General features: G+C 56.8%; 1 protein-coding gene across 1 annotated transcript; it reads right to left on the bottom strand.

The window, feature by feature from the left end:
• Positions 1 to 2668: 2668 nt before the first annotated feature.
• On the bottom strand, positions 2669 to 21034 carry LOC133339211 (uncharacterized protein B0303.7-like). Its single transcript, XM_061547362.1, has 5 exons — positions 20435 to 21034; positions 13620 to 13698; positions 12609 to 12649; positions 9866 to 10008; positions 2669 to 3998 (listed from the first exon to the last, which is right to left on the bottom strand). The coding sequence occupies exons 2-5, from the start codon at positions 13667 to 13669 to the stop codon at positions 3867 to 3869; spliced, it is 366 nt and encodes a 121-aa protein (XP_061403346.1). The 5' UTR covers positions 13670 to 13698; positions 20435 to 21034; the 3' UTR covers positions 2669 to 3866.
• Between the last annotated feature and the right edge of the window lie 6450 nt (positions 21035 to 27484).

The raw sequence follows: 27484 nt of genomic DNA on the forward strand, positions 1-27484 counted from the left end.
CCCGTGCTGTCCACGACTCCACCCCCGTGCGGTCCACGACTCCACCCCGTGCTGTCCACGACTCCACCCCGTGCGGTCCACGACTCCACCCCCGTGCTGTCCACGACTCCACCCCCGTGTGGTCCACGACTCCACCCCCGTGCGGTCCACGACTCCACCCCCGTGTGGTCCACGACTCCACCCCCGTGCGGTCCACTACTCCACCCCCGTGCGGTCCACTACTCCACCTCCGTGCGGTCCACGACTCCACCCCCGTGTGGTCCACGACTCCACCCCCATGCGGTCCACTACTCCACCCCCGTGCGGTCCACGACTCCACCCCGTGTGGTCCACGACTCCACCCCGTGCGGTCCACTACTCCACCCCCGTGCGGTCCACGACTCCACCCCCGTGTGGTCCACGACTCCACCCCCGTGCTGTCCACGACTCCACCCCCGTGCGGTCCACGACTCCACCTCCGTGCGGTCCACGACTCCACCCCCGTGTGGTCCACGCCTCCACCCCCGTGCTGTCCACGCCTCCACCCCCGTGCTGTCCACGACTCCACCCCCGTGTGGTCCACGACTCCACCCCCGTGCGGTCCACTACTCCACCCCCGTGTGGTCCACGACTCCACCCCCGTGTGGTCCACTACTCCACCCCGTGTGGTCCACGACTCCACCCCCGTGCGGTCCACTACTCCACCCCCGTGTGGTCCACGACTCCACCCCCGTGCGGTCCACTACTCCACCCCCGTGTTGTCCACGACTCCACCCCCGTGTGGTCCACTACTCCACCCCCGTGCGGTCCACTACTCCACCCCCGTGTGGTCCACGACTCCACCCCCGTGCTGTCCACGACTCCACCCCCGTGTGGTCCACGACTCCACCCCCGTGCGGTCCACTACTCCACCCCCGTGCTGTCCACGACTCCACCCCCGTGTGGTCCACGACTCCACCCCCGTGCGGTCCACAACTCCACCCCCGTGCTGTCCACGACTCCACCCCCGTGCGGTCCACGACTCCACCTCCGTGCGTTCCACAACTCCACCCCCGTGCGGTCCACGACTCCACCCCGTGCGGTCCACCACTCCACCCCCGTGCGGTCCACGACTCCACCCCCGTGCTGTCCACCACTCCACCCCCGTGGCTGTCCACAACTCCACCCCCGTGCTGTCCACAACTCCACCCCGTGCTGTCCACCACTCCACCCCCGTGCTGTCCACGACTCCACCCTCGTGCGGTCCACCACTCCACCCCCGTGCTGTCCACCACTCCACCCCCGTGCTGTCCACCACTCCACCCCCGTGCGGTCCACCACTCCACCCCCGTGCTGTCCACCACTCCACCCTCGTGCGGTCCACGACTCCACCGCCGTCGTTCAGCCAGCTCCCTTTCACTGTCTCAGTTTAAATAACCACACACACGCGGAGCTGTTGCGAGCGCTGCAATAGATCATTGTAAATCATCGCCACGATGGCGAGGAGATGTTCACTCTCTCGCCTGTGTACAGGAGGTTCTGGGATCTATCCCGACCCTGACGCCTGCTGTATATTTGGAGTTTGCGTGTCTCTCTCCCAGTGATTGCATGAATTTTTCTCCGGGTCCTCCGATTTTCCCCTCCACATTGAGAATCAACATCACGGTGTTTAGAGTTCTTTGGCTACTGCTATACATTTACACACGACGACGACGATGATGATGATGATGATACGCCCACTTCGTTTGAGCTTCCATTCAGTAGCAGCCAGGTCGCTTCTGAACGAGAGCGACGAGCAGCTCAGTGGGGCCTCACCCGGTAAACTAAATTTGTATTTTATATATATATACGTGTGGCGTGAACCGTTAACCGGTTTTTTTCCATTCGGTTACCGGTAACGCAAGAGACCCACACGGACGCGAGCGAGCCGGGCTACTCGTGCGCGTCGCTGTTGGAGTGCGGCCTGCGGAGTTTATTTGGGAGTCGAGTGGAGGAGTTTATTTGAGACTCCGTCACCCGTGATGTTTGGGGTCAAAACTCAGGGAGGGACGGAGGGCGGTGGGGGGGAACGGGGGGGGGGTCTCCCACCATCACCCCTCCCCTGCATCTCGCTTCCCTCTCCACTCCGCTTGCCTCTCCTCACTCCCCACCCGTCTCTCCCCCCCCTGCCCCCCTCTCCCCCTCTGTCTCCCGTGTTATGTGCTGGATGTTTTTTGTTGTGTTAAATACTTGAGGGCGCCGCGGTGGCTAGGAGATGTTAACTACCTCGCCTGGTATACAGGAGGTCGTGGGTTCGATCCCGACCCTGACGCCTGCTGCTGCGTATTTGGATTTTGTGTGTCTCTCTCTCTTCCCGTAGTCGCGTGGATTTTTCTCGGGGTCCTCTCACTGCGCCCTCTCCCCACCCCACGTGCGCTCTCTCTCCCCACGTGCGCCCTCTACTCGTCTCGCAGTGTCTGTGTCGGGATCCGAGTCGGCACCCTCCTGCTCCTTCCTGACCTCTCCACCATCCGCCTGCGAATCCGATCACTCCTCCTCCACCTCCTCCTCCTCCACCTCCTCCTCCACCTCCTCCTCCACCTCCTCCCTCTACCTCCTCCTCCACCTCCTCCTCCACCTCCTCCTCCACCTCCTCCTCTACCTCCTCCACCTCCACCACCTCCTCCTCCTCCACCAGCATCACCACGCGGGAGAAAACCCAACACCGTCGTGAATGTTAACTGTTTTATTATTGTTATAAATCATTGCATTTCGTTATCGTGTGTTTTTTCATACTCCTGAACGTACATGTTCGTTTAGCCCCACAACGACTTCTGTAACCCATAATAGAGAGTTTTTTTTGGGTGAGATCGCGTAAATATATAAATGTGTCGTTAAAACCCACCACCACCCGACACAGCCAACGAGTAAGGGTTGTCACGTAAACAGAACGTGGCCAATTCGTCACTAGTACAGCACTAACCGGTGTGCCGGAGAGCCAAGCCACAACACTGACGTGGCGGGTTTTAACGACACATTCATATACTGACGCGATCTAACCCAAGAAACCTCCATTATAGATGATATTGGTCGCGAAAGCCTCCTACGTGTTAAACTGACTTCTGTAACATCCCCCGCGTGCCCCCCCCCCCACCGACGTCACACGTGACCCCAGAGACTGCTCCTCTGCCCTCCGCTGTTGCTGGAGGGCGACTGCCTCCCACTGCCCAGCAGCAGCGTCCTTCACTCCACCGCATTGCAAACAGCAGCAGAGGCATCATCACCCAGCCGCTATTGTCGGGGTGCTGTGCATTAACCGTATAAGAGGGGGTCATATTCAAATGTTCGATGGATTTAGCGATCGACTGCTGTACCGCCACCTGCAGGCCACCTCGCAGCCCACACCGTGATCGCCCATCCCAGGACTAACCAGGCTCCTTCCAGCTTAGCTTCCGATACCCCTGCGCGGTGATTTACACAGGGGACGCACACACACACACGCGCACACGTGGCAGTCTTGCTCTGGTGTGCCGTGGTGTGACGTGACGCGACGTGGTGTGACGTGGTGTGACGTGGTGTGTGACGTGGTGTGACGTGGTGTGTGACGTGGTGTGTGACGTGGTGTGAGGTGGTGTGAGGTGGTGTGACGTGGTGTGACGTGGTGTGAGGTGGTGTGAGGTGGTGTGACGTGGTGTGAGGTGGTGTGAGGTGATGTGACGTGGCGTGATGTGACGCGACGTGGTGTGACGACGTGTGACGTGGTGTGACGTGGTGTGACGTGGTGTGACGTGGTGTGACGTGATGTGACGTGGCCTGATGTGACGCGACGTGGCGTGATGTGACGTGGTGTGACGTGGTGTGACGCGACGTGGCGTGGTGTGACGTGGTGTGATGCCCTGTGGCGTTGTGTGCCGTGGCTCCAGCTGGCGCTACTTGGGCTTCAGGTAATCGAAGGGCACGAAGCCCTCTTGGCCGCCCAGGCTGACGAGCATCCAGCCGCCCGACGCGTCTCCCAGCGACGCCACCACATCGCCTTGAATCACCGACATCTCCGGCTCCACCTGGGGACGTCGCAGACCCCACAAACATTCCACCAGAGATCCCACTAACATTTCACCAGAGATGCCACAAATATTCCATCCTAGATTCCACAAATGTTCCATCACAGATCCCACAAACATTCTACCAAAGATCCCACAAACGTCCCTTCACAAATCCCACAAACGTTACATCACAGATCCCACAAACATTCTACCACATATTCCACTAACATTCCATCCTAGATTCCACAAACGTTCTATCACAAATCCCACAAACATTCCATCACAGATCCCACGACCTGAACGAGTTCTACTGCAGATTTGAAAGACAATTGGACTGTCCTGAACTACCCCTTCCCACCCAAGAGGCCCCTATCCCACCCCCCACTACAGAGACAACTATCTCCATTCAGGAGGGAGAAGTAAAAAAACTTTTCAAGAGGCAGAACCCACACAAAGCAGCTGGGCCGGACTCTGTCTCTCCAGCCACCCTCAGGCACTGCGCGGACCAGCCGTCTCCAGTGTTCACCAACATCTTTACCACCTCCATGGAGACATGTCATGTACCAGCCTGTCTCAAGTCCTCCATCATCATTCCAGTGCCCAAAAAGCCAAGGCCAACAGGATTAAATGATTACAGACCCATCGCCCTTACCTCCGTGGTAATGAAGTCTTTTGAGCGCCTGGTCCTGGCACACCTCAAAGCCATCACAGACCCTCTACTGGACCCCCTTCAGTTTGCCTACAGAGCCAACAGGTCTGTGGATGACGCAGTTAACATGGCCCTCCACTTCACCCTACAGCATCTGGACTCCACAGCATCCTACGCCAGGATCCTGTTTGTGGACTTTAGCTCGGCTTTTAACACCATCATTCCTAGCCTGCTTCAGGACAAGCTCTCCCTGCTGAACGTGCCAGACTCCACCTGCAGATGGATCACAGACTTCCTGTCTGACAGGAAGCAGTGTGTCAAACTGGGATCACACGTTTCTGCCGCCAGGTCAATCAGCACCGGATCTTCTCAGGGCTGCGTCCTTTCCCCTCTGCTATTCACCCTGTACACCAACAGCTGCACCTCCAGTCACCAGTCCGTCAAACTCTTGAAGTTTGCGGATGACACCACCCTCATTGGGCTCATCTCTGATGGGGATGAGTCTGACTATAGGAGGGAAGCTGACAACCTGGTGACCTGGTGTAGCCAGAACAACCTGGAGCGTAATGCTCTTAAGACCGTGGAGATGGTTGTGGACTTCAGGAAGAATACAGCCCCACTCACCCCCATCACCCTGTGCGACTCCCCAGTCACCAATGTTGAGTCCTTCCGCTTCCTGGGCACTATTCTTTCCCAGGACCTCAAGTGGGAACTGAACATCAGCTCCCTTATCAAGAGAGCTCAACAGAGAATGTACTTCCTAAGGCAGCTGAAGAAATTTAATCTGCCAAAGACAATGATGGTGTGCTTCTATACAGCCATCATTGAGTCCATCCTCACCTCCTCCATCACCGTCTGGTACGCTGCTGCAACTGCCAAGGACAAGAGCAGACTGCAGCGTATCATCCGCACTGCTGAGAAGGTGATTGGCTGTAATCTACCAACCCTTGAGGACCTGCACACTTTGAGGACCCTGAGGCGAGCGAGGAAGATTGCGGACGATTCCTCGCACCCTGGATACTCTCTGTTCCAGATACTCCCCTCCGGCAGAAGGCTGCGGTCCATCAAGACCAAAACCTCACGTCACAAAAACTGTTTTTTTCCCATCTGCTGTTGGCCTCCTCAACAAGGCCAAGGGCTTAAAATGATTTTTACACTTAAAATGACTGTTACACTTACTATAACATTTTATCTACATAATTACACCTTTCCATACTTACAACGTGTACTCTTATTTGTATTTTTGTATTTTAAGATTGTTTAATGCGGCTTATTAACATTTTACATTTCGCATTTTATAAGGTCTACTTATTCATAATTTTAAAGATTTTAGCCCTTTAGTATTACTTATACTTTGTAACGTTAGTATAGTTAGAGTGTATACCTTTTATATAAGTTATAATTCCTACTTGTTCAATGTATGCACCGTCCCGTCATAGTGAATTCCTTGTTTGTGCAAACTTACATGGCGATTAAAACCGTTTCTGATTCTGATTCTGACATCACAAATCCCACAAACATTCCATCACAGACCCCACAAACATTCCACCACAGACCCCACAAACACAGATCCCACAAACGTTCCATCACAGATCCTACAAACGTTCCCAGGGGAGCAGCAACAGTTTCCCAGCGCTCTCTACTGCTGCTTCTTCTCCTGTCTTGCCAATAGGGGGGCGGGGGGGGGGGGCTATGATGGCTGCTACGTGGTCTCGCCGAGGGGACCCCCAAGTGCCCCTTTCCAGCACAAGGCGAGTCCGCGGCACGTGGCCAGCGAGCGGGCGTCGGCCTGCCAGGAGGGGGGAGGGGGGCGATGATCCCATTACCCACCCACCGAGTGGCCGTGCGGTACCGCGAGGCCGGCACATAGTGGACTACCAGCCGCCATGGTGGCGAGGAGATGTTGACTACCTCGCCTGGTGTACAGGAGGTCGTGGGTTCGATCCCAACCCTGACGCCTGCTGTATATTTGGAGGTTGCAGCTCTCTCATCATCATCATCACAGTGGTTAGGAGATGTTAACTACCTTGCCTGGTATACATGAGGTTGTGGGTTTGATTACGAAACCTGATGCCAGTTGTATATTTGGAGTTTGCATGTCTCTCTCTCCCAGTGGTCGCGTGGGTTTTTCTCCGGGTCCTCTGGGTTTTCCCCGACACATTAAGAATCAACATCACGCCTTGAGAGTATGTGGCTGATGCTCTCAATAATCAGCCACTTCATTGGGATGCCAATTGTGATGGCCAGGTCACTTCTGAAAAAGAGCTACAGAGCTCAAGGGCCTTACCTGGTTAAATAAAAATAGTTAATTATAATTAGTTAAGAGTTTAACACGTGGTAGGCTTTCGCGACCAATATCATCCATTACACAGGTTGTTTTTTGGGTTTGATCGAGTAAATATAAATATGTCGTTAAACCCGCCACCACCCGACACAGCCAATTATTAAGGTTTGTCACGTAAACAGAACGTGCCAATTAGTTACAAGTACAGCACCATCGTGAGAGTGGTGGGAGTGGTGGGAGCGGTGGGAGTGGTGGCAAGGGCAGGCACTGTGGGCGATGGTCGAGACCAGCGAAGGAGCGGCAGCCAAGGCAGGGAGCGCTTGGAGTGAGTTTCGGGCCGACGCCACGCGGCAAGCCGCCCGTCGCCACGCGGGGGGGTGGGGGGGGCAGAGCGAGGGCGGCGCCGCGTGGCCCTCGGAGCATGTGGGGTGGGGGGTGCCACGGCGCCGCGGTGGGCACGACGGCTGCCGCCAGTTCGGTTCCCCAATCTTCTCGCGCCACTCGTCCGTGAGCTCATCTCTGTCGCAAAAAAAATCCGCCCCCCCCGACCCCGCGCAGCTTCCACGTCCACGTCCACCCCCCGCTGCTCCTGACGCGCTGAGCCGCGACTTCACCGCCTCGATGTCACGTCGCGCCCGTCGCTCTGCGCCCACGTGGCACCGCTCCTGCTGCCGCCACCACTGCCTCGGCTGCGTTTCTTTTGCAGTTTTTGCTTCTGCTTTTGTGGACCGCCACTGTGGCTAGAAGATTTTGACTCACTCGCCTGGTACGCAGGCAACGGGGAGGTAACCACTCCGTCCCCCACCGTGCCCACCACTCCCACCGTGGCGCCTGAGCCCCATGTCCTGGCGTTCTACGATCCTGTGATGTCTTGTGACACGGGCACTAAAAACTAACTCTTAACTAACGATGCTTAGCAGCAGACACCAACAGCACCTCCACCACCACCACCAACAACAACCGCCATTTGCCACGAAGTGGCGGTGACGTCACCACGACGCTTGTGCCAGGCTATGTGCACCTTGAGGCCAGGTGAAGTATTGAACGCCCGCTGGCAGGAGGTCACGGGGCAGACCCAGGTGCCACAGGTCGACTGACTGAAATGAGTGGCTGATGCACCTCCTGTGCCCCTTACTGTACCAACTTGCTGTGCTTTATCCACCGGGCGCTCCGCTGGTTGTTGTGAGCATCGCTCCTCCGCCCTCCGTTGTTGTTGGAGGGCGACTGCCTCCAACTGCCCAGTAGCGTCCTTCACGAGCCTCCTCCACAGAGGCCGATCTTGACACCGCTGGTACCGGTCATCGGCAAGTCCACTCAGCTCCACGTCCTCCTGTACCACATCACTCCATCTCTTCTCTAGCCCGTGCCACGCCCATTTAGCCCCCTCGATCCGGTCAAACAAAAGCTGTTTCGGCATGCGGTGGCTGGGCATGCGGGCTACATGGCCCAGCCAACACAGTCTTGCCTGCCGGAGGTGCTCACTGATGGGACTTTGTCCAGATCTTTCGAGGATTCGTGAGCTCCTCACACAATCCAGCCTGGTTAACCCCAGGATTGATCGTAGGCAGGCCAGCCTAAATATTTCTAACCGGCGATGATGTTCAATTAGGGGGGTCCACGTTTTCGCAAGCGTAGAGAAGGGAGGGAATAACTGTGGCCGAGAAGACCCGAAGCTTCGTGTGGAGCGAAAGACCAGGTAGCTTCCACACAGTGTCACGCAACCGATGAAAAGATAATGCCGCTCGACTGATTCGGAGTGAGACCTCTATTGTTAAACCGGAGCCGGTCATGAGCAAACTGCCCAGGTATGGGAAACTCTCCACTCTCTCAACAACTGCCCCATCACCGATTGGGAGTTGTGGGGGTAGAGTGCCCGATAGTATAAAATACCCAGGCAGGTGCTTCGTTTTGGTCGGACTGATGGTAAGTCCCCACCTCTTAGTGGCACACTCCAGTTTCAGCAGCAGCACCTCCAACTCCTCTTCTGAGCTGCAATTACCAGATCGTCAGCATACATAACGTGGTTGACCAATAGGGAGCCATCCCTTGACCGCACCCGGGCATCGATCAGCCTCCCATTGTATCTGTACCAAATGGAAATTCCTTCGGTACAGCTACTAAAGGCTTCACGAACTACGCGGTCGAAATAGATGTTAAATAATGTGGGAGCCAGAGGACATCCCTGTCGCACCCCAAGGTGTACAGGAAATGGCTCTGACTCCCGGCCACGTAGTTTTACCCGGGCCTGCTCACCATCATGAAGGTCCTTAATGAGCGTGAGCAGGTGGTCAGGGACTCTGAAAGCACGAAGAACAACCCAGAGCCCAGGCCTACTGATGGTATCATAGGCCTTGACCAGGTCAATAAAGCAGAGATGTAGGTCTTGTTGGAATTCCCTACACCTCTGCTGTAGCAGACGGACAAAAAATATGGCATCTGTGCAGGACCGCCCTTTCCTGAAACTGCATTGGGGCTCCGCAAGCCTCTCGCAAGCCAGCACCACCACTACCAGCACCACCAGCACCACCACAACCACCAGCACCACAACCAGCACCACCACTACCACCAGCACCACCACCACCACTAGCACCAACAGCAGCACCACCACCAGCACCACCACCAGCACCACCACCAGCACCACCACCACCACTAGCACCAACAGCAGCACCAGCAGCACCACCACCACCACTACCACCAGCACCACCACCACCAGCACCACCACCAGCACCACCACCAGCACCACTAGCACCAACAGCAGCACCACCACCAGCACCACCACCAACAATCGCCACTCATTGGCATCGGCGACGACGACGCCAACGGTTGGGAAGCCGGACGTAAAGCCGGACGTCAAGCGTGACGTCCGGCTTGACGTCGCCGTGACGTCAAGCGTGACGTCGGCGTGACGTCACGTCAAGTGTGAGGTCGTGGCGTGAGGTCGTTGCGAGGTACCCGCGAGGTGAAGTCGTGCGTCACCACGTAGAGCTCGCTGGCGCAGGGGCTCTGGCGGCGCGCACGCGGCCCGGCCCTGGGCGGCGCCGCGGGCGCCACGGCCACCGCCCGCTCGGGCCCCACGGTGGCGTAGAGGGCCGTGTCTGGGGGGGGGGGGGGGGGGCAGCGAGAGGTCGAGAGGTCGGGAGGTCGGAGCCACTGACGGGGGTGGGGCGTGCGGGGGGGCTGGCGAGAGGGGGTGGGGCGTAGGGTGGGGGTGCTGGCGAGAGGGGGGGTGGGGTCAGAGGTAGCGCCGGTAATTGTTGCCACGTTGAGCGCTCGCTAACGAGCCGCTCGGAGTCGCCGCGCCGAATCAACGTCAACCTCAGTAGCGGAGGGGGGGGGGATTGTATTTGTCTCCATCTTCTCTCTGTTTCTTTCTTCTTGCCAACAACAACAAACAACAACAACAACAAATCGTGCGGCCGCTCGCCCGCTGATGGGACGTGGCGGGGCGCCTCGACAGCTGTTTTGGGCTCTCGACAAAATCGCCGTGGCGGTGATGACGATGATGGCGATGATGACGGTGATGGCATCGTTATCATGATGATTACATCGTTATCATGATGATTACATCGTTACCATAATGATCGTGATGGCATCGTTATTATGATGGTGATGGCATCGTCATCATGATGACGACGTCGTTATCATGATGACGACGTCGTTATCATGATAACGACGTCGTCAAAGGGGTGGACAACTCCCCCTGCCTCTCCCCCCCCCACCACAGATGCTGGGGCCCAACTCCTCGACGCTCGCAGCTGCAGCAGGAGGAGGAGGAGCAGCAGCAGGAGGAGGAGGAGCAGCAGGAGCAGCAGCAGCAGGAGCAGCAGCAGCAGGAGCAGCAGCAGCAGGAGCAGGAGGAGCAGCAGCAGCAGAAGGAGGAGCAGCAGCAGCAGCTGCAGCAGGAGCAGCAGCAGCAGCAGCAGCAGCTGCAGCAGCAGCAGGAGGAGCAGCAGCAGCAGCAGCAGGAGGAGCAGCAGCAGCAGCAGCAGCAGCAGGAGGGGGAGGTGCGAGTCCCCTGCACTCCGCCACGAGGCGGGACCCAGTCGTGAGCCGCCGCCGCCGGGGAGATGGAATCGAAGGCGGAGAAGCTCGCGGGTCGCGAGTCACAGCCGTGGCGTCGTCACCACTGTGACGTCATCACCACTGTGACGTCATCACCGCTGTGACGTCATCACCGCCCAGGCGTCGTCACCACCGTGACGTCGTCACCACTGTGACGGCATCACCACTGTGACGTCATCACCGCTGTGACGTCATCACCACTGAGGCGTCATCACCACCGTGACGTCATCACCACCGTGACGTCATCACCACTGTGACGTCATCACCACTGTGGCGTCATCACCACTGAGGCGTCATCACCACCGTGACGTCATCACCACCGTGACGTCATCACCACTGTGACGTCATCACCACTGTGACGTCATCACCGCTGTGACGTCATCACCGCCCAGGCGTCGTCACCACCGTGACGTCGTCACCACTGTGACGTCATCACCACTGTGACGTCATCACCGCTGTGACGTCATCACCACTGTGGCGTCATCACCACCGTGACGTCATCACCACCGTGACGTCATCACCACCGTGACGTCATCACCACTGTGACGTCATCACCACTGTGACGTCATCACCGCTGTGACGTCATCACCGCCCAGGCGTCGCCACCACCGTGACGTCGTCACCACTGTGACGTCATCACCACTGTGACGTCATCACCGCTGTGACGTCATAACCACTGAGGCGTCATCACCACCGTGACGTCATCACCACCGTGACGTCATCACCACTGTGACGTCATCACCACTGTGGCGTCATCACCACTGAGGCGTCATCACCACTGAGGCGTCGTCATCTCCCACTGTGACGTCATCACCACTATGACGTCATAACCACCGTGACGTCATCACCACTGTGGCGTCATCACCGCGGCTGTTTCCATAATGTGGCGTTCTTCTGGAACGCGAACGCTCCTCTCGCGTGAGAGCAGGGCGAGGCTGCGAGTGTGGAGCCCTCGTGCTCTACGATGTGGTGGAGCCCTCGTGCTCTACGATGTGGTGGAGCCCTCGTGCTCTACGATGTGGTGGAGCCCTCGTGCTCTACGATGTGGTGGAGCCCTCGTGCTCTACGATGTGGTGGAGCCCTCGTGCTCTACGATGTGGTGGAGCCCTCGTGCTCTACGATGTGGTAGGGCCCTCGTGATCTACGATGTGGTGGAGCCCTCGTGATCTACGATGTGGTGGAGCCCTCGTGATCTACGATGTGGTGGGGCCCTCGTGCTCTACGATGTGGTGGAGCCCTCGTGCTCTACGATGTGGTGGAGCCCTCGTGATCTACGATGTGGTGGAGCCCTCATACTCTACGATGTGGCCGCGGTGACGGAATTAGCTCGCGCCTTGGAGTTGTTGACCTGTCGGCCAAAGTCTCGCGCGTTATGAATGTCATGAAAGTGATTCTTGTCGTCGTCGTTGTCGTCATACAAATCCGGCGAACGCAGAGCCGCGTGCCGAGGCCAACGGCGATCGGCTCGTGGTGAGCGGTGGCCACGCGAGTGGGTGAGTGGTGAGCGGTGAGCGGTGGCCACGCGAGTGGGGCAGCGGTGAGCGGTGAGCGGTGGCAACGCGAGTGGGGCAGCGGCGATAGTCCAGCAGTGGAGAGACCACGGCACGTGCTCAGAGCCGCAAGGGTTTCTCACCGAGAGACAGAGGGGGCTCGTCCTTGGGCACGTGGTGAAGCCTGGGAAATCACAGAGAGCCATTGCCACCATCATCGTCGTCGTCGTCATCACCATCGTCATCATCGTCGTCGCCACCATCATCATCATCGTCGTCGTCGTCATCACAATCGTCGTCGTCATCAACATCGTCATCAAAATCACCAACATCGTCATCATCGTCATTCTCGCCACCATCATTATCAGCGTCAGCATCATTGTCACCATCATCATCACCATCATCATCAGCATCACCATCACTGTCACCATCATCATTACCGTCACCGTCGTCACCAAACGACTATGATGTTGATGCTGCAGCAGCAGCTATTAGGTAAGATGATGATGAAGATAACGATGATGAATATGATTTTGCTAATTATTAAAATGATAATGATATGATGACAATAATAACCAGAATGCTAACGATGTTAACGAGGATGACAATGCTTTGTTGCACAGACACAGCCTGTGGTCGTTTCAGGGTAGGGGCGATGTTCATGGCGATAGTGATGATGATGATTATGGTGACAGTGATGGCGATGGTGACAGTGATGGTGATGATGATGGTAATGGTGATGGCTATAATGATGGTGATGACGATGGTGATGACGATGGCGATGATGGTGATGATGATGGTAATGGTGATGGCTATAATGATGGTGATGATGATGGTAATGGTGATGGCTATAATGATGGTGATGATGATGGTGACGGTGATGACAGCGATGGTGATGATGGTGATGATGATGGTAATGGTGATGGCTATAATAATGGTGATCACGGTGATGACAATGGTGCTGACGATGGCAATGATGGTGATGATGATGGTGATGACGATAGTGACGATGATGGCAATGGTGATCACGTTTGTAATGGTGACGGTGATCGTGATGACAACGGTGATGGTGATGATGGTGATGATGGTGATGATGGCGATGGTGACGGCGACGGCGATGATGCTGATGAGTGGCTGTTGGGGCGAGGCCTCACGGGGGCTTCCTGGCGGCGTTGCTCTGCAAGCCGGCGCAGGTCGTCAGCATCAAGGTGGAGCCCTCGTACACAAACGGATCTGGGGACACATCGACATGGGGTCACGGGGGTCACAGAGGTCACGGGGGGCACGGGGGTCACAGAGGTCACGGGGGTCACTGGGTTATAGGAGTCACGGGGGCATGGGGTCATGGGGAGCACGGGGGTCGAAGGGGGCACGAGGGTCATCGCCAACGAGGTGGCCGGGCAGCTCGTCGTTGCGGAGCCGCTGAGATCCTGGGCTCCACTCCGGGTTCAACCCCAACCACTGCCGCGTTCTCAGAGCCATAGACTCACCACACAGAGAGACATATACTCACCACACAGAAACCCATAGACTCACCACACATAGACCCATAGACTCACACAGAGACCCATAGATTCACGTAGAGATCCATAGACTCACACAGAGACCCATAGACTCACACAGAGACCCACAGACTCACACAGAGACCCACAGACTCACACAGAGACCCATAGACTCACACAGAGACCCAGACCCACAGACTCACATAGAGACCCATAGACTCACACAGAGACCCATAGACTCATACAGAAACCCACAGACTCACACAGAGACCCATTTGAGTCACACAGAGACCCATAAACTCATCAGCTCTCGAGACGACACCATTATAGGGATCGGCTCTTGAGACGCAGGACACGTGACTCCGTGGCAGGGCGCGTGGGGAAGCGATGCCCTCTGGTGGTGGAGAGCAGAGGTCACGTGATGGAGATTGGCAGCTCCGAGGTAGTTCTGTGATATGAACTATAAACTAAGCTGGTTTAACACGTTGTAGTAGTCGTTGGACTCCTCGACTTACGAATATTCTACTTACGAACTTTCAGAGATACGAACAAACCAGTGCGTATGTCCAGTTGCCTATTCGGACCGAGAGTCGTAAGTTCAACCGCCACGCAATAGATGGTGGTGGTGGCATCTACATCTGTAGAACATGAAGATGAAGAAGTGGCATCTACATCTGTAGAACGTGAAGAACCAGTGGCATCTACATCTGTAGAACATGAAGAACCAGTGGCATCTACATCTGTAGAACATAAAGATGAAGAAGTGGCATCTACATCTGTAGAACGTGAAGAACCAGTGGCATCTACATCTGTAGAACATGAAGAACCAGTGGCATCTACATCTGTAGAACATGAAGAACCAGTGGCATCTACATCTGTAGAACGTGAAGAACCAGTGGCATCTACATCTGTAGAACATGAAGAACCAGTGGCATCTACATCTGTAGAACATGAAGAACCAGTGGCATCTACATCTGTAGAACGTGAAGAACCAGTGGCATCTACATCTGCAGAATGTGAAGAACCAGTGGCATCTACATCTGTAGAACATGAAGAACCAGTGGCATCTACATCTGTAGAACGTGAAGAACCAGTGGCATCTACATCTGTAGAACATGAAGAACCAGTGGCATCTATATCTGCAGAATGTGAAAAACCAGTGGCATCTACATCTGCAGAACGTGAAGAACCAGTGGCATCTACATCTGCAGAACGTGAAGAACCAGTGGCATCTACATCTGCAGAACGTGAAGAATCAGTGGCATCTACATCTATAGAACGTGAAGAACCAGTGGCATCTACATCTGAAGAACGTGAAGAATCAGTGACATCTACATCTGCAGAACGTGAAGAATCAGTGGCATCTACATCTATAGAATGTGAAGAACCAGTGGAATTTACATCTGTAGAACGTGAAGAACCAATGGCATCTACATCTGCAGAACATGAAGAACCAGTAGCATCTACATCTGCAGAACATGAAGAACCAGTGGCATCTACATCTACAGAACATGAAGAACCAGTGGCATCTACATCTGCAGAATGTGAAGAACCAGTGGCATCTATAGCTGCATAACATGAAGAACCAGTGGCATCCACATCTGCAGAACATGAAGAACCAGTGGCATCTACATCTGCAGAATGTGAAGAACCAGTGGCATCTACATCTGTATAACGTGAAGAACCAGTGGCATCTACATCTGCAAAACATGAAGAACCAGTGGCATCTACAGAACGTGAAGAACCAGTGGCATCTACATCTGCAGAACATGAAGAACCAGTGGTATCTACATCTACAGAACGTGAAGAACCAGTGGCTTCTACATCTACAGAACATGAAGAACCAGTGGCATCTACATCTGCAGAACATGAAGAACCAGTGGTATCTACATCTGCAGAACGTGAAGAACCAGTGGCATCTACATCTGCAGAACGTGAAGAACCAGTGACATCTACATCTACAGAACGTGAAGAACCAGTGGCATCAACATCTGCAGAACGTGAAGAACCAGTGACATCTACATCTGAAGAACGTGAAGAATCAGTGACATCTACATCTGCAGAACGTGAAGAATCAGTGGCATCTACATCTATAGAATGTGAAGAACCAGTGGAATTTACATCTGTAGAACGTGAACAACCAATGGCATCTACATCTGCAGAACATGAAGAACCAGTAGCATCTACATCTGCAGAACATGAAGAACCAGTGGCATCTACATCTACAGAACATGAAGAACCAGTGGCATCTACATCTGCAGAATGTGAAGAACCAGTGGCATCTATAGCTGCATAACATGAAGAACCAGTGGCATCCACATCTGCAGGACATGAAGAACCAGTGGCATCTACAGAACGTGAAGAACCAGTGACATCTACATCTACAGAACGTGAAGAACCAGTGGCATCAACATCTGCAGAACGTGAAGAACCAGTGACATCTACATCTGCTGAACGTGAAGAACCAGTGACATCTACATCTGCAGAACATGAAGAACCAGTGGTATCTACATCTGCAGAACGTGAAGAACCAGTGGCATCTACATCTGCAGAACGTGAAGAACCAGTGACATCTACATCTACAGAACGTGAAGAACCAGTGGCATCAACATCTGCAGAACGTGAAGAACCAGTGACATCTACATCTGCTGAACGTGAAGAACCAGTGACATCTACATCTGCAGAACATGAAGAACCAGTGGTATCTACATCTGCAGAACGTGAAGAACCAGTGGCATCTACATCTGCAGAACGTGAAGAACCAGTGACATCTACATCTACAGAACGTGAAGAACCAGTGGCATCAACATCTGCAGAACGTGAAGAACCAGTGGCTTCTACATCTACAGAACATGAAGAACCAGTGGCATCTACATCTGCAGAACATGAAGAACCAGTGGTATCTACATCTGCAGAACGTGAAGAACCAGTGGCATCTACATCTGCTGAACGTGAAGAACCAGTGGCATCTAAATCTGCAGAACATGATGAACCAGTGACATCTACATCTGCTGAACGTGAAGAACCAGTGGCATCTACATCTGTAGAACGGGAAGAACCAGTGGCATCTACATCTACAGAACGTGAAGAACCAGTGGCATCTACATCTGCAGAACGTGAAAAACCAGTGGCATCTACATCTGCAAAACGTGAAGAACCAGTGACATCTACATCTGCAGAACGTGAAAAACCAGTGGCATCTACATCTGCAGAACGTGAAGAACCAGTGGCATCTACATCTACAGAACGTGAAGAACCAGTGGCATCAACATCTGCAGAACGTGAAGAACCAGTGACATCTACATCTGCTGAACGTGAAGAACCAGTGACATCTACATCTGCAGAACATGAAGAACCAGTGGTATCTACATCTGCAGAACGTGAAGAACCAGTGGCATCTACATCTGCAGAACGTGAAGAACCAGTGACATCTACATCTACAGAACGTGAAGAACCAGTGGCATCAACATCTGCAGAACGTGAAGAACCAGTGGCTTCTACATCTACAGAACATGAAGAACCAGTGGCATCTACATCTGCAGAGCATGAAGAGCCAGTGGTATCTGCATCTGCAGAACGTGAAGAACCAGTGGCATCTACATCTGCAGAACGTGAAGAACCAGTGACATCTACATCTACAGAACGTGAAGAACCAGTGGCATCAACATCTGCAGAACGTGAAGAACCAGTGACATCTACATCTGCTGAACGTGAAGAACCAGTGGCATCTACATCTGCAGAACATGATGAACCAGTGACATCTACATCTGCTGAACGTGAAGAACCAGTGGCATCTACATCTGTAGAACGGGAAGAACCAGTGGCATCTACATCTACAGAACGTGAAGAACCAGTGGCATCTACATCTGCAGAACGTGAAAAACCAGTGGCATCTACATCTGCAAAACGTGAAGAACCAGTGACATCTACATCTGCAGAACGTGAAAAACCAGTGGCATCTACATCTGCAGAACGTGAAGAACCAGTGGCATCTACATCTACAGAACGTGAAGAACCAGTGGCATCTACATCTGCAGAACATGATGAACCAGTGGCATCTACATCTGCAGAACGTGAAGAACCAGTGGCATCTACATCTGCAAAACATGATGAACCAGTGACATCTACATCTGCAGAACATGATGAACCAGTGGCATCTACATATACAGAACGTGAAGAACCAGTGGCATCTACATCTGCAGAACATGATGAACCAGTCACATCTACATCTGCAGAACGTGAAGAACCAGTGACATCTACATCTGCAGAACGTGAAGAACCAGTGACATCTACATCTGCAGAACATGATGAACCAGTGACATCTACATCTGCAGAACGTGAAGAACCAGTGGCATCTACATCTACAGAACGTGAAGAACCAGTGGCATCTACATCTGCAGAACGTGATGAACCAGTGGCATCTACATCTGCAGAATATGAAGAACCAGTGGCATCTACATCTGCAGAACGTGAAGAACCAGTGGCATCTACATCTGCAGAACATGAAGAACCAGTGGCATCTACATCTGCAGAACGTGAAAAACCAGTGGCATCTACATCTGCAGAACGTGAAGAACCAGTGACATCTACATCTACAGAACGTGAAGAACCAGTGGCATCAACATCTGCAGAACGTGAAGAACCAGTGGCTTCTACATCTACAGAACATGAAGAACCAGTGGCATCTACATCTGCAGAGCATGAAGAGCCAGTGGTATCTACATCTGCAGAACGTGAAGAACCAGTGGCATCTACATCTGCAGAACGTGAAGAACCAGTGACATCTACATCTACAGAACGTGAAGAACCAGTGGCATCAACATCTGCAGAACGTGAAGAACCAGTGACATCTACATCTGCTGAACGTGAAGAACCAGTGGCATCTACATCTGCAGAACATGATGAACCAGTGACATCTACATCTGCTGAACGTGAAGAACCAGTGGCATCTACATCTGTAGAACGGGAAGAACCAGTGGCATCTACATCTACAGAACGTGAAGAACCAGTGGCATCTACATCTGCAGAACGTGAAAAACCAGTGGCATCTACATCTGCAAAACGTGAAGAACCAGTGACATCTACATCTGCAGAACGTGAAAAACCAGTGGCATCTACATCTGCAGAACGTGAAGAACCAGTGGCATCTACATCTACAGAACGTGAAGAACCAGTGGCATCTACATCTGCAGAACATGATGAACCAGTGGCATCTACATCTGCAGAACGTGAAGAACCAGTGGCATCTACATCTGCAAAACATGATGAACCAGTGACATCTACATCTGCAGAACATGATGAACCAGTGGCATCTACATATACAGAACGTGAAGAACCAGTGGCATCTACATCTGCAGAACATGATGAACCAGTCACATCTACATCTGCAGAACGTGAAGAACCAGTGACATCTACATCTGCAGAACGTGAAGAACCAGTGACATCTACATCTGCAGAACATGATGAACCAGTGACATCTACATCTGCAGAACGTGAAGAACCAGTCGCATCTACATCTACAGAACGTGAAGAACCAGTGGCATCTACATCTGCAGAACGTGATGAACCAGTGGCATCTACATCTGCAGAATATGAAGAACCAGTGGCATCTACATCTGCAGAACGTGAAGAACCAGTGGCATCTACATCTGCAGAACATGAAGAACCAGTGGCATCTACATCTGCAGAACGTGAAAAACCAGTGGCATCTACATCTGCAGAACGTGAAGAACCAGTGACATCTACATCTACAGAACGTGAAGAACCATTGTCATCTACATCTACAGAACGTGAAGAACCAGTGGCATCTACATCTGCAGAACGTGAAAAACCAATGGCATCTACATCTGCAAAACGTGAAGAACCAGTGACATCTACATCTGCAGAACGTGAAAAACCAGTGGCATCTACATCTGCAGAACGTGAAGACCAGTGGCATCTACATCTACAGAACGTGAAGAACCAGTGGCATCTACATCTGCAGAACATGATGAACCAGTGGCATCTACATCTGCAGAACGTGAAGAACCAGTGGTATCTACATCTGCAGAACGTGAAGAACCAGTGGCATCTACATCTGCATAACGTGAAGAACCAGTGGCATCTACATCTACAGGAGATTATATAACGTGTAAAGCCACTCCCCGTGTTTAGTGTACACGCCGTACGACATGTTTGTAATTGACGGGAGTAAAGTTGGACGTACGAACAAATGGAGGCAGCAGAGGGCAGTGCTGTAAGTACACTGCTGCTGCTGATGTGATGGTGAAAATGACGCAGCTGAGAGGGTGTTTGGCCTACTCTGCCATGTTGGCCAGTAGACTTTCCCCCACTACCACGTGCAACCTGCCCAATCGACGACTTTGCTGATACGGATCGTACTGAACGCTCCGTCTTCATGTGGGTCGAACGGAGGAGATTGGTAGACGTGGATCGTACTGAACGCTCCGTCTCCGCGTGTGCCGTACCAGGCTTGCGCTCCCCGGTCTGCTTGCTCTTCACGAAGCAGTTGATGTCTTCCTGGACGTCGCTCTTCTCCAGCGACAGCCGCACTTCTTCGTACGCCTACAACCACAACAACAACAACAATCACCACAACCACCCAAACAACAACCAGCTCAACTACAACAACCACAACAACCATGACCACAACAAAAACAACCACCATGATCACAACAACCACCAAAACCACACCAACAACCACCACAACCAAAACCCACCACCACAACAACCACCATGACCATAGCAACAACATCACAACCACAACAACCACAACTACCACAACAACCGTAACAACCACCATGACCACAACAACCACAACAAACACCACAACCACGATGACCACAACAACAACCACCATGACCTCAACAACCGTATCCACAATAACCACAACAAACACATCACTTGCATAAACAACAACAACCACCCCAATACGAAGACAACCACAGTCACAGCTACATCAACCACGACCATGGGTGAGCGTGGGTGAGCGTGGTGATGGAGGTGAGAGTGGTGAGGGAGGGTGAGCGTGGTGAGGGAGGGTGAGCGTGGTGAGGGAGGGTGAGCGTGGTGAGGGTGGGTGAGCGTGGTGAGGGTGGGTGAGCGTGGTGAGGGGGGTGAGCGTGGTGATGGAGGGTGAGCGTGGTGAGGGAGGGTGAGGGTGGTGAGGGAGGGTGAACGTGGTGAGGGAGGGTGAGCGTGGTGAGGGTGGGTGAGCGTGGTGAGGGAGGGTGAGCGTGGTGAGGGTGGGTGAGCGTGGTGAGCGAGGGTGAGGGTGGGTGAGCGTGGTGAGGGTGGGTGAGCGTGGTGAGGGTGGGTGAGCGTGGTGAGGGTGGTGAGCGTGGTGAGGGTGGGTGAGCGTGGTGAGCGTGGTGAGGGTGGGTGAGCGAGGGTGGGCGTGGTAAGGGAGGGTGAGCGTGGTGAGGGTGGGTGAGCGTGGTGAGGGAGGGTGAGCGTGGTGAGGGAGGGTGAGCGTGGTGAGGGTGGGTGAGCGTGGTGAGGGAGGGTGAGCGTGGTGATGGAGGGTGAGCGTGGTGAGGGTGGGTGAGCGTGGTGAGGGAGGGTGAGCGTGGTGAGGGAGGGTGAGCGTGGTGATGGTGGGTGAGCGTGGTGAGGCAGGGGTGAGCGTGTTGAGGGTGGGTGAGCGTGGTGAGGGAGGGTGAGCGTGGTGAGGGTGGGTGAGCGTGGTGAGCGAGGGTGAGGGTGGGTGAGCGTGGTGAGGGTGGGTGAGCGTGGTGAGGGTGGGTGAGCGTGGTGAGGGTGGGTGAGCGTGGTGAGCGTGGTGAGGGTGGGGTGAGCGTGGTGAGGGTGGGTGAGCGTGGTGAGGGTGGGTGACCGTGGTGAGCGTGGTGAGGGTGGGTGAGCGAGGGTGAGCGTGGTGAGGGTGGGTGAGCGTGGTGAGGGAGGGTGAGCGTGGTTGAGGGAGGGTGAGCGTGGTGAGGGTGGTGAGCGTGGTGAGGGAGGGTGAGCGTGGTGATGGAGGGTGAGCGTGGTGAGGGATGGTGAGCGTGGTGAGGGATGGTGAGCGTGGTGAGGGAGGGTGAGCGTGGTGAGGGTGGGTGAGCGTGGTGAGGCAGGGTGAGCGTGGTGATGGTGGGTGAGCGTGGTGAGGGTGGGTGAGGGTGGTGAGGCAGGGTGAGCGTGGTGAGGGTGGGTGAGCGTGGTGAGGGTGGGTGAGGGTGGTGAGGGTGGTGAGGGTGGGTGAGCGTGGTGAGGGTGGGTGAGGGTGGGTGAGGGTGGTGAGCGTGGTGAGGGTGAGCGTGGTGAGGGAGGGTGAGGGAGGGTGAGCGTGGTGAGGGAGGGTGAGCGTGGTGAGGGTGGGTGAGCGTGGTGAGGGAGGGTGAGCGTGGTGAGGAGGGTGAGGTGTAGAGGGTGAGGGTGGGTGAGCGTGGTGAGGGAGGGTGAGCGTGGTGAGGTGGTGAGCGTGGTGAGGTGGGGTGAGCGTGGTGAGGGTGGTGAGCGTGGTGATGGAGGGTGAGCGTGGTGAGGGAGGGTGAGGTGGTGAGGGAGGGTGAACGTGGTGGGGGGGTGAGCGTGGTGGGGTGGGTGAGCGTGGTGAGGGAGGGTGAGCGTGGTGAGGGTGGGTGAGCGTGTGAGCGAGGGTGAGGGTGGGTGAGCGTGGTGAGGGTGGGTGAGCGTGTGAGGGGTAGGTGTGATGGTGGGTGAGCGTGGTGAGCGTGGTGAGGGTGGTGAGCGTGGTGAGCGTGGTGAGGGTGGGTGAGCGAGGGTGGGCCGTGGTGAGGGAGGGTGAGTGTGGTGAGGGTGGGTGAGCGTGGTGAGGGTGGGTGAGCGTGGTGAGGGAGGGTGAGCGTGGTGAGGGTGGGTGAGCGTGGTGAGGGAGGGTGAGCGTGGTGAGGGATGGTGAGCGTGGTGAGGGAGGTGTGAGCGTGGTGAGAGAGGGGAGCGTGGTGAGGGTGGGTGAGCGTGGTGAGGCAGGTGAGCGTGGTGATGGTGGGTGAGCGTGGTGAGGGTGGGTGAGGGTGGTGAGGCAGGGTGAGCGTGGTGAGGGTGGGTGAGCGTGGTGAGGGTGGGTGAGGTGGTGAGGGTGGTGAGGGGGGTGAGCGTGTGAGGGTGGGTAAGGGTGGGTGAGGGTGGTGAGCGTGGTGAGGGTGGGTGAAACGTGGTGAGGGTGGGTGAGCGTGGTGAGGGAAGGTGATGGAGGGTGAGCGTGGTGAGGGAGGGTGAGGGTGGTGAGGGGGGGTGAGGGTGGGTGAGCGTGGTGAGGTTGGGTGAGCGGAGGTGAGGGTGGGGTGTGAGCGTGGTGAGCCGTGGTGAGGGTGGGGTGAGCGTGGTGAGCTTGGTGGAAGGTGGGTGAGCGTAGGGTGGGCGGGGTGAGGGAGGGTGAGTGTGGTGAGGGTGGGTGAGCGTGGTGAGGGGTGGGTGAGCGTGGTGAGGGTGGGTGAGCGGGTGGTGAGGGTGGGTGAGCGGTGGTGAAGCGGTGGTGAGGGTGGGTGAGCGTGGTGAGCGTGGTGAGGGAGGGTGAGCGTGGTGAGAGGAGGGTGAGCGTGGTGAGGGTGGGTGAGCGTGGTGAGGAGGGTGAGCGTGGTGAGGGAGGGTGAGGGTGGTGAGGGAGGGTGAGCGTGGTGAGGGAGGGTGAGGTGGTGAGGGTGGTGAGCGTGGTGAGGGTGGGTGAGGGTGGTGAGGGTGGTGAGGGGTGGGTGAGCGTGGTGAGGGTGGGTGAGGGTGGGTGAGGGTGGTGAGCGTGGTGAGGGTGGGTGAACGTGGTGAGGGAGGGTGAGCGTGGTGAGGGTGGGTGGGGGAGGGTGAGGGAGTGTGAGGGTGGGTGAGGGTGGTGAGGGTGGGTGAGGGTGGTGAGGGAGGGTGAGCGTGGTGAGGGAGGGTGAGCGTGGTGAGGGTGGGTGAGGGTGGTGAGGGTGGGTGAGCGTGGTGAGGGTGGGTGAGCGTGGTGAGGGAGGGTGAGCGTGGTGAGGGTGGGTGAGCGTGGTGAGGGTGGGTGAGCGTGGTGAGGGAGGGTGAGCGTGGTGAGCGAGGGTGAGGGTGGGTGAGCGTGGTGAGGTGGGTGAGCGTGGTGAGGGAGGGTGAGGGTGGTGAGGGACGGTGGCGAGTGGTGAGCGAGGGTGAGGGTGGTGAGGGAGGGTGAGCGTGGTGATGGTGGGTGAGCGTGGTGAGGGTGGGTGAGCGTGGTGAGGGAGGGTGAGCGTGGTGAGGGTGGTGAGGGTGTGAGCGTGGTGGGAGGGTGAGCGTGGTGAGCGAGGGTGAGCGTGGTGAGGGGGGTGAGGGTGGTGAGGGAGGGTGGGCCTGGTGAGGGTGGGTGAGCGTGGTGAGGGAGGGTGAGCGTGGTGAGGGAGGGTGAGCGTGGTGAGGCAGGGTGAGCGTGGTGATGGTGGGTGAGCATGGGTGAGGGAGGGTGAGCGTGGTGAGGCAGGGTGAGCGTGGTGCTGGTGGGTGAGCGTGGTGAGGGAGGGGAGCGTGGTGAGGGAGGTGAGCGTGGTGAGGGTGGGTGAACGTGGGGTGAAGGGGAGGGTGAGCGTGGTGAGGGTGGGTGAGCGTGGTGAGGGTGGGTGAGCGTGGTGAGCGAGGGAGGGTGGGTGAGCGTGGTGAGGGTGGTGAGCGTGGTGAGCGTGGTGAGGGTGGGTGAGCGTGGTGAGGGTGGGTGAGCGTGGTGAGGGTGGGCGAGCGTGGTGAGGTTGGGTGAGCGTGTGGGGTGGGTGAGCGTGGTGAGCGGGTGAGCGTGGTGAGGTGTGGTGTGAGCGTGGTGAGGATGGTGAGCGTGGTGAGGGTGGTGAGCGTGGTGAGGGGAGGGTGAGCGTGTGAGAGGGTGGTGATGGTGGGTGAGCGTGGTGAGGGAGGGTGAGCGTGGTGAGGGAGGGTGAGGGTTGGTGAGGGAGGGTGAGGGTGGGTGAGCGTGGTGAGGGAGGGTGAGCGTGGTGAGGGGTGGGTGAGCGTGGTGAGGGTGGGTGAGCGTGGTGAGGGTGGGTGAGCGTGGTGATGGAGGGTGAAGCGTGGTGAGGGAGGGTGAGGGTGGTGAGGGAGGGTGAACGTGGTGAGGGAGGGTGAGCGTGGGTGAGGGTGGGTGAGCGTGGTGAGGGAGGGTGAGCGTGGTGAGGGTGGGTGAGCGTGGTGAGCGAGGGTGAGGGTGGGTGAGCGTGGTGAGGGTGGGTGAGCGTGGTGAGGGTGGGTGAGCGTGGTGAGGGTGGGTGAGCGTGGTGAGCGTGGTGAGGGTGGGTGAGCGTGGTGAGCGTGGTGAGGGTGGGTGAGCGAGGGTGGGCGTGGTGAGGAGGGTGAGTGTGGTGAGGGTGGGTGAGCGTGGTGAGGGTGGGTGAGCGTGGGTGAGGGAGGGTGAGCGTGGTGAGGGTGGGTGAGGTGGTGAGGGAGGGTGGAGCGTGGTGAGGGATGGTGAGCGTGGTGAGGGAGGGTGAGCGTGGTGAGAGCGGGTGAGCGTGGTGAGGGTGGGTGAGCGTGGTGAGGCAGGGTGAGCGTGGTGATGGTGGGTGAGCGTGGTGAGGGTGGGTGAGGGTGGTGAGGCAGGGTGAGCGTGGTGAGGGTGGGTGAGCGTGGTGAGGGTGGGTGAGGAGTGGTGAGGGTCGGTGAGGGTGGGTTGAGCGTGGTGAGGGTGGGTAAGGGTGGGTGAGGGTGGTGAGCGGGTGAGGGTGGGTGAAAGTGGTGAGGGTGGGTGAGCGTGGTGAGGGAAGGTGATTGGAGGTGAGCGTGGTGAGGGATGGGTGAGGGTGGTGAGGGAGGGTGAGGGTGGGTGAAGCGTGGTGAGGGTGGGTGAGCGTGGGAGGGTGGGTGAGCGTGGTGAGCGTGGTGAGGGTGGGGAGCTGGTGAGGTGGTGAAGGTGGTGAGAGAGGGTGGGCGTGTGGTGAGGGAGGGTGAGTGGGGTGAGGGTGGGTGAGCGTGGTGAGGGTGGGTGAGCGTGGTGAGGGTGGGGTGAGCGTGGTGAGGGTGGTGAGCGTGGTGAGCGTGGTGAGGGTGGGTGAGCGTGGTGAGCGTGGTGAGGGAGGGTGAGCGTGTGAGGGAGGGTGAGCGTGGTGAGGGTGGTGTGAGCGGGGAGGGAGGGTGAGCGTGGTGAGGGAGGGGAGGGTGGTGAGGGGGTGAGCGTGGTGAGGGAGGGTGAGCGTGGTGAGGGTGGGTGAGCGTGGTGAGGGTGGGTGAGGGTGGTGAGGGTGGTGAGGGTGGGTGAGCGTGGTGAGGGTGGGTGAGGGTGGGTGAGGGTGTGTGAGCGTGGTGAGGGTGGGGAACGTGGTGAGGGAGGGTGAGCGTGGTGAGGGTGGTGGGGGAGGGTGAGGGAGTGTGAGGGTGGGTGAGGGTGGTGAGGGTGTGAGGGGGTGAGGGAGGGTGAGCGTGGTGAGGGAGGGTGAGCGTGGTGAGGGTGGGTGAGCGTGGTGAGGGTGGGTGAGCGTGGGTGAGGGAGGGTGAGCGTGGTGAGGGTGGTGAGCGTGGGTGAGGGTGGGTGAGCGGGGTGAGGGAGGGTGAGCCGTGTTGAGCGAGGGTGAGGGTGGGTGAGCGTGGTGGATGGTGGGGTGAGCGTGGTGAGGGTAGGGTGAGGGTGGTGAGGGACGGTGAGCGGTGGTGAGCGAGGGTGAGGGTGGTTGAGGGAGGGTGAGCGTGGTGATGGTGGGTGAGCGTGGTGAGGGTGGGTGAGCGTGTGAGGGAGGGTGAGCGTGGTGAGGGTGGGAGTGAGGGTGAGGAGCGTGGTGAGGGAGGGTGAGCGTGGTGAGCGAGGGTGAGCGTGGGGAGGGTGGGTGAGGGTGGTGAGGGAGGTGGCCTGGTGAGGGTGGGTGAGCGTGGTGAGGGAGGGTGAGCGTGGTGAGGGAGGGTGAGAGTGGGAGGCAGGGTGAGCGGTGGTGATGGGGGGTGAGCATGGTGAGGGAGGGTGAGCGTGGTGAGGCAGGGTGAGCGTGGTGATGGTGGTGTGAGCGTGGTGAGGGAGGGGTGAGCGTGGTGAGGGAGGGTGAGCTGGTGAGGTGGGTGAACGTGGTGAGGGAGGGTGAGCGTGGTGAGGGTGGGTGAGCGTGGTGAGGGTGGGTGAGAGTGGTGAGCGAGGGTGAGGGGGTGGGTGGTGTGGGAGGTGGGTGAGCGTGGTGAGCGTGGTGAGGGTGGGTGAGCGTGGTGAGGGGGGGTGAGCGTGGTGAGGGTGGCGAGCGTGGTGAGGTTGGTTGGGTGAGCGTGGTGAGGTGGGTGAGCGTGGTGAGCGAGGTGGGGAGCGTGGTGAGGGTGGTGGAGCGTGGTGAGGATGGTGAGCGTGGTGAGGGTGGTGAGCGTGGTGAGGGAGGGTGAGCGTGGTGAGGTGGTGATGGTGGGTGGCGTGGTGAGGGAGGGTGAGCGTGGTGAGGGTGGTTGAGCGTGGTGAGGGGTGGGGAGCTGGTGAGGGAGGGTGAGCGTGGTGAGGGCAGGGTGAGCGTGGTGTGGTGGGTGAGCGTGGTGAGGGTGGGTGAGCGTGGTAGGCAGGGTGAGCGTGGTGAGGGTGGGTGAGCGTGGTGAGCATGGTGAGGGTGGGTGAGGGTGGGTGAGGCAGGGTGAGCGTGGGTGAGGGAGGGTGAGCGGTGAGGGAGGGG

This window comes from Lethenteron reissneri, unplaced genomic scaffold, assembly GCF_015708825.2.
Source record: "Lethenteron reissneri isolate LAM-NWPU_2019-01 unplaced genomic scaffold, ASM1570882v1 scaffold_1657, whole genome shotgun sequence".
NCBI classification, from domain to species: Eukaryota; Metazoa; Chordata; class Hyperoartia; order Petromyzontiformes; family Petromyzontidae; genus Lethenteron; species Lethenteron reissneri.

What these genes read in the sequence shown, in the direction of transcription:
- LOC133339211 (XM_061547362.1), bottom strand. Translation starts at nt 13,669, where the DNA reads ATGCTGACGACCTGCGCCGGCTTGCAGAGCAACGCCGCCAGGAAGCCC. An exon ending in AACGCCGCCAGGAAGCCCCC is followed by an intron (nt 12,650 to 13,619) that starts GTGAGGCCTCGC and finishes GTGATTTCCCAG; the next exon opens with GCTTCACCACGTGCCCAAGG. An exon ending in CGAGCCCCCTCTGTCTCTCG is followed by an intron (nt 10,009 to 12,608) that starts GTGAGAAACCCT and finishes CCCCCCCCCCAG; the next exon opens with ACACGGCCCTCTACGCCACC.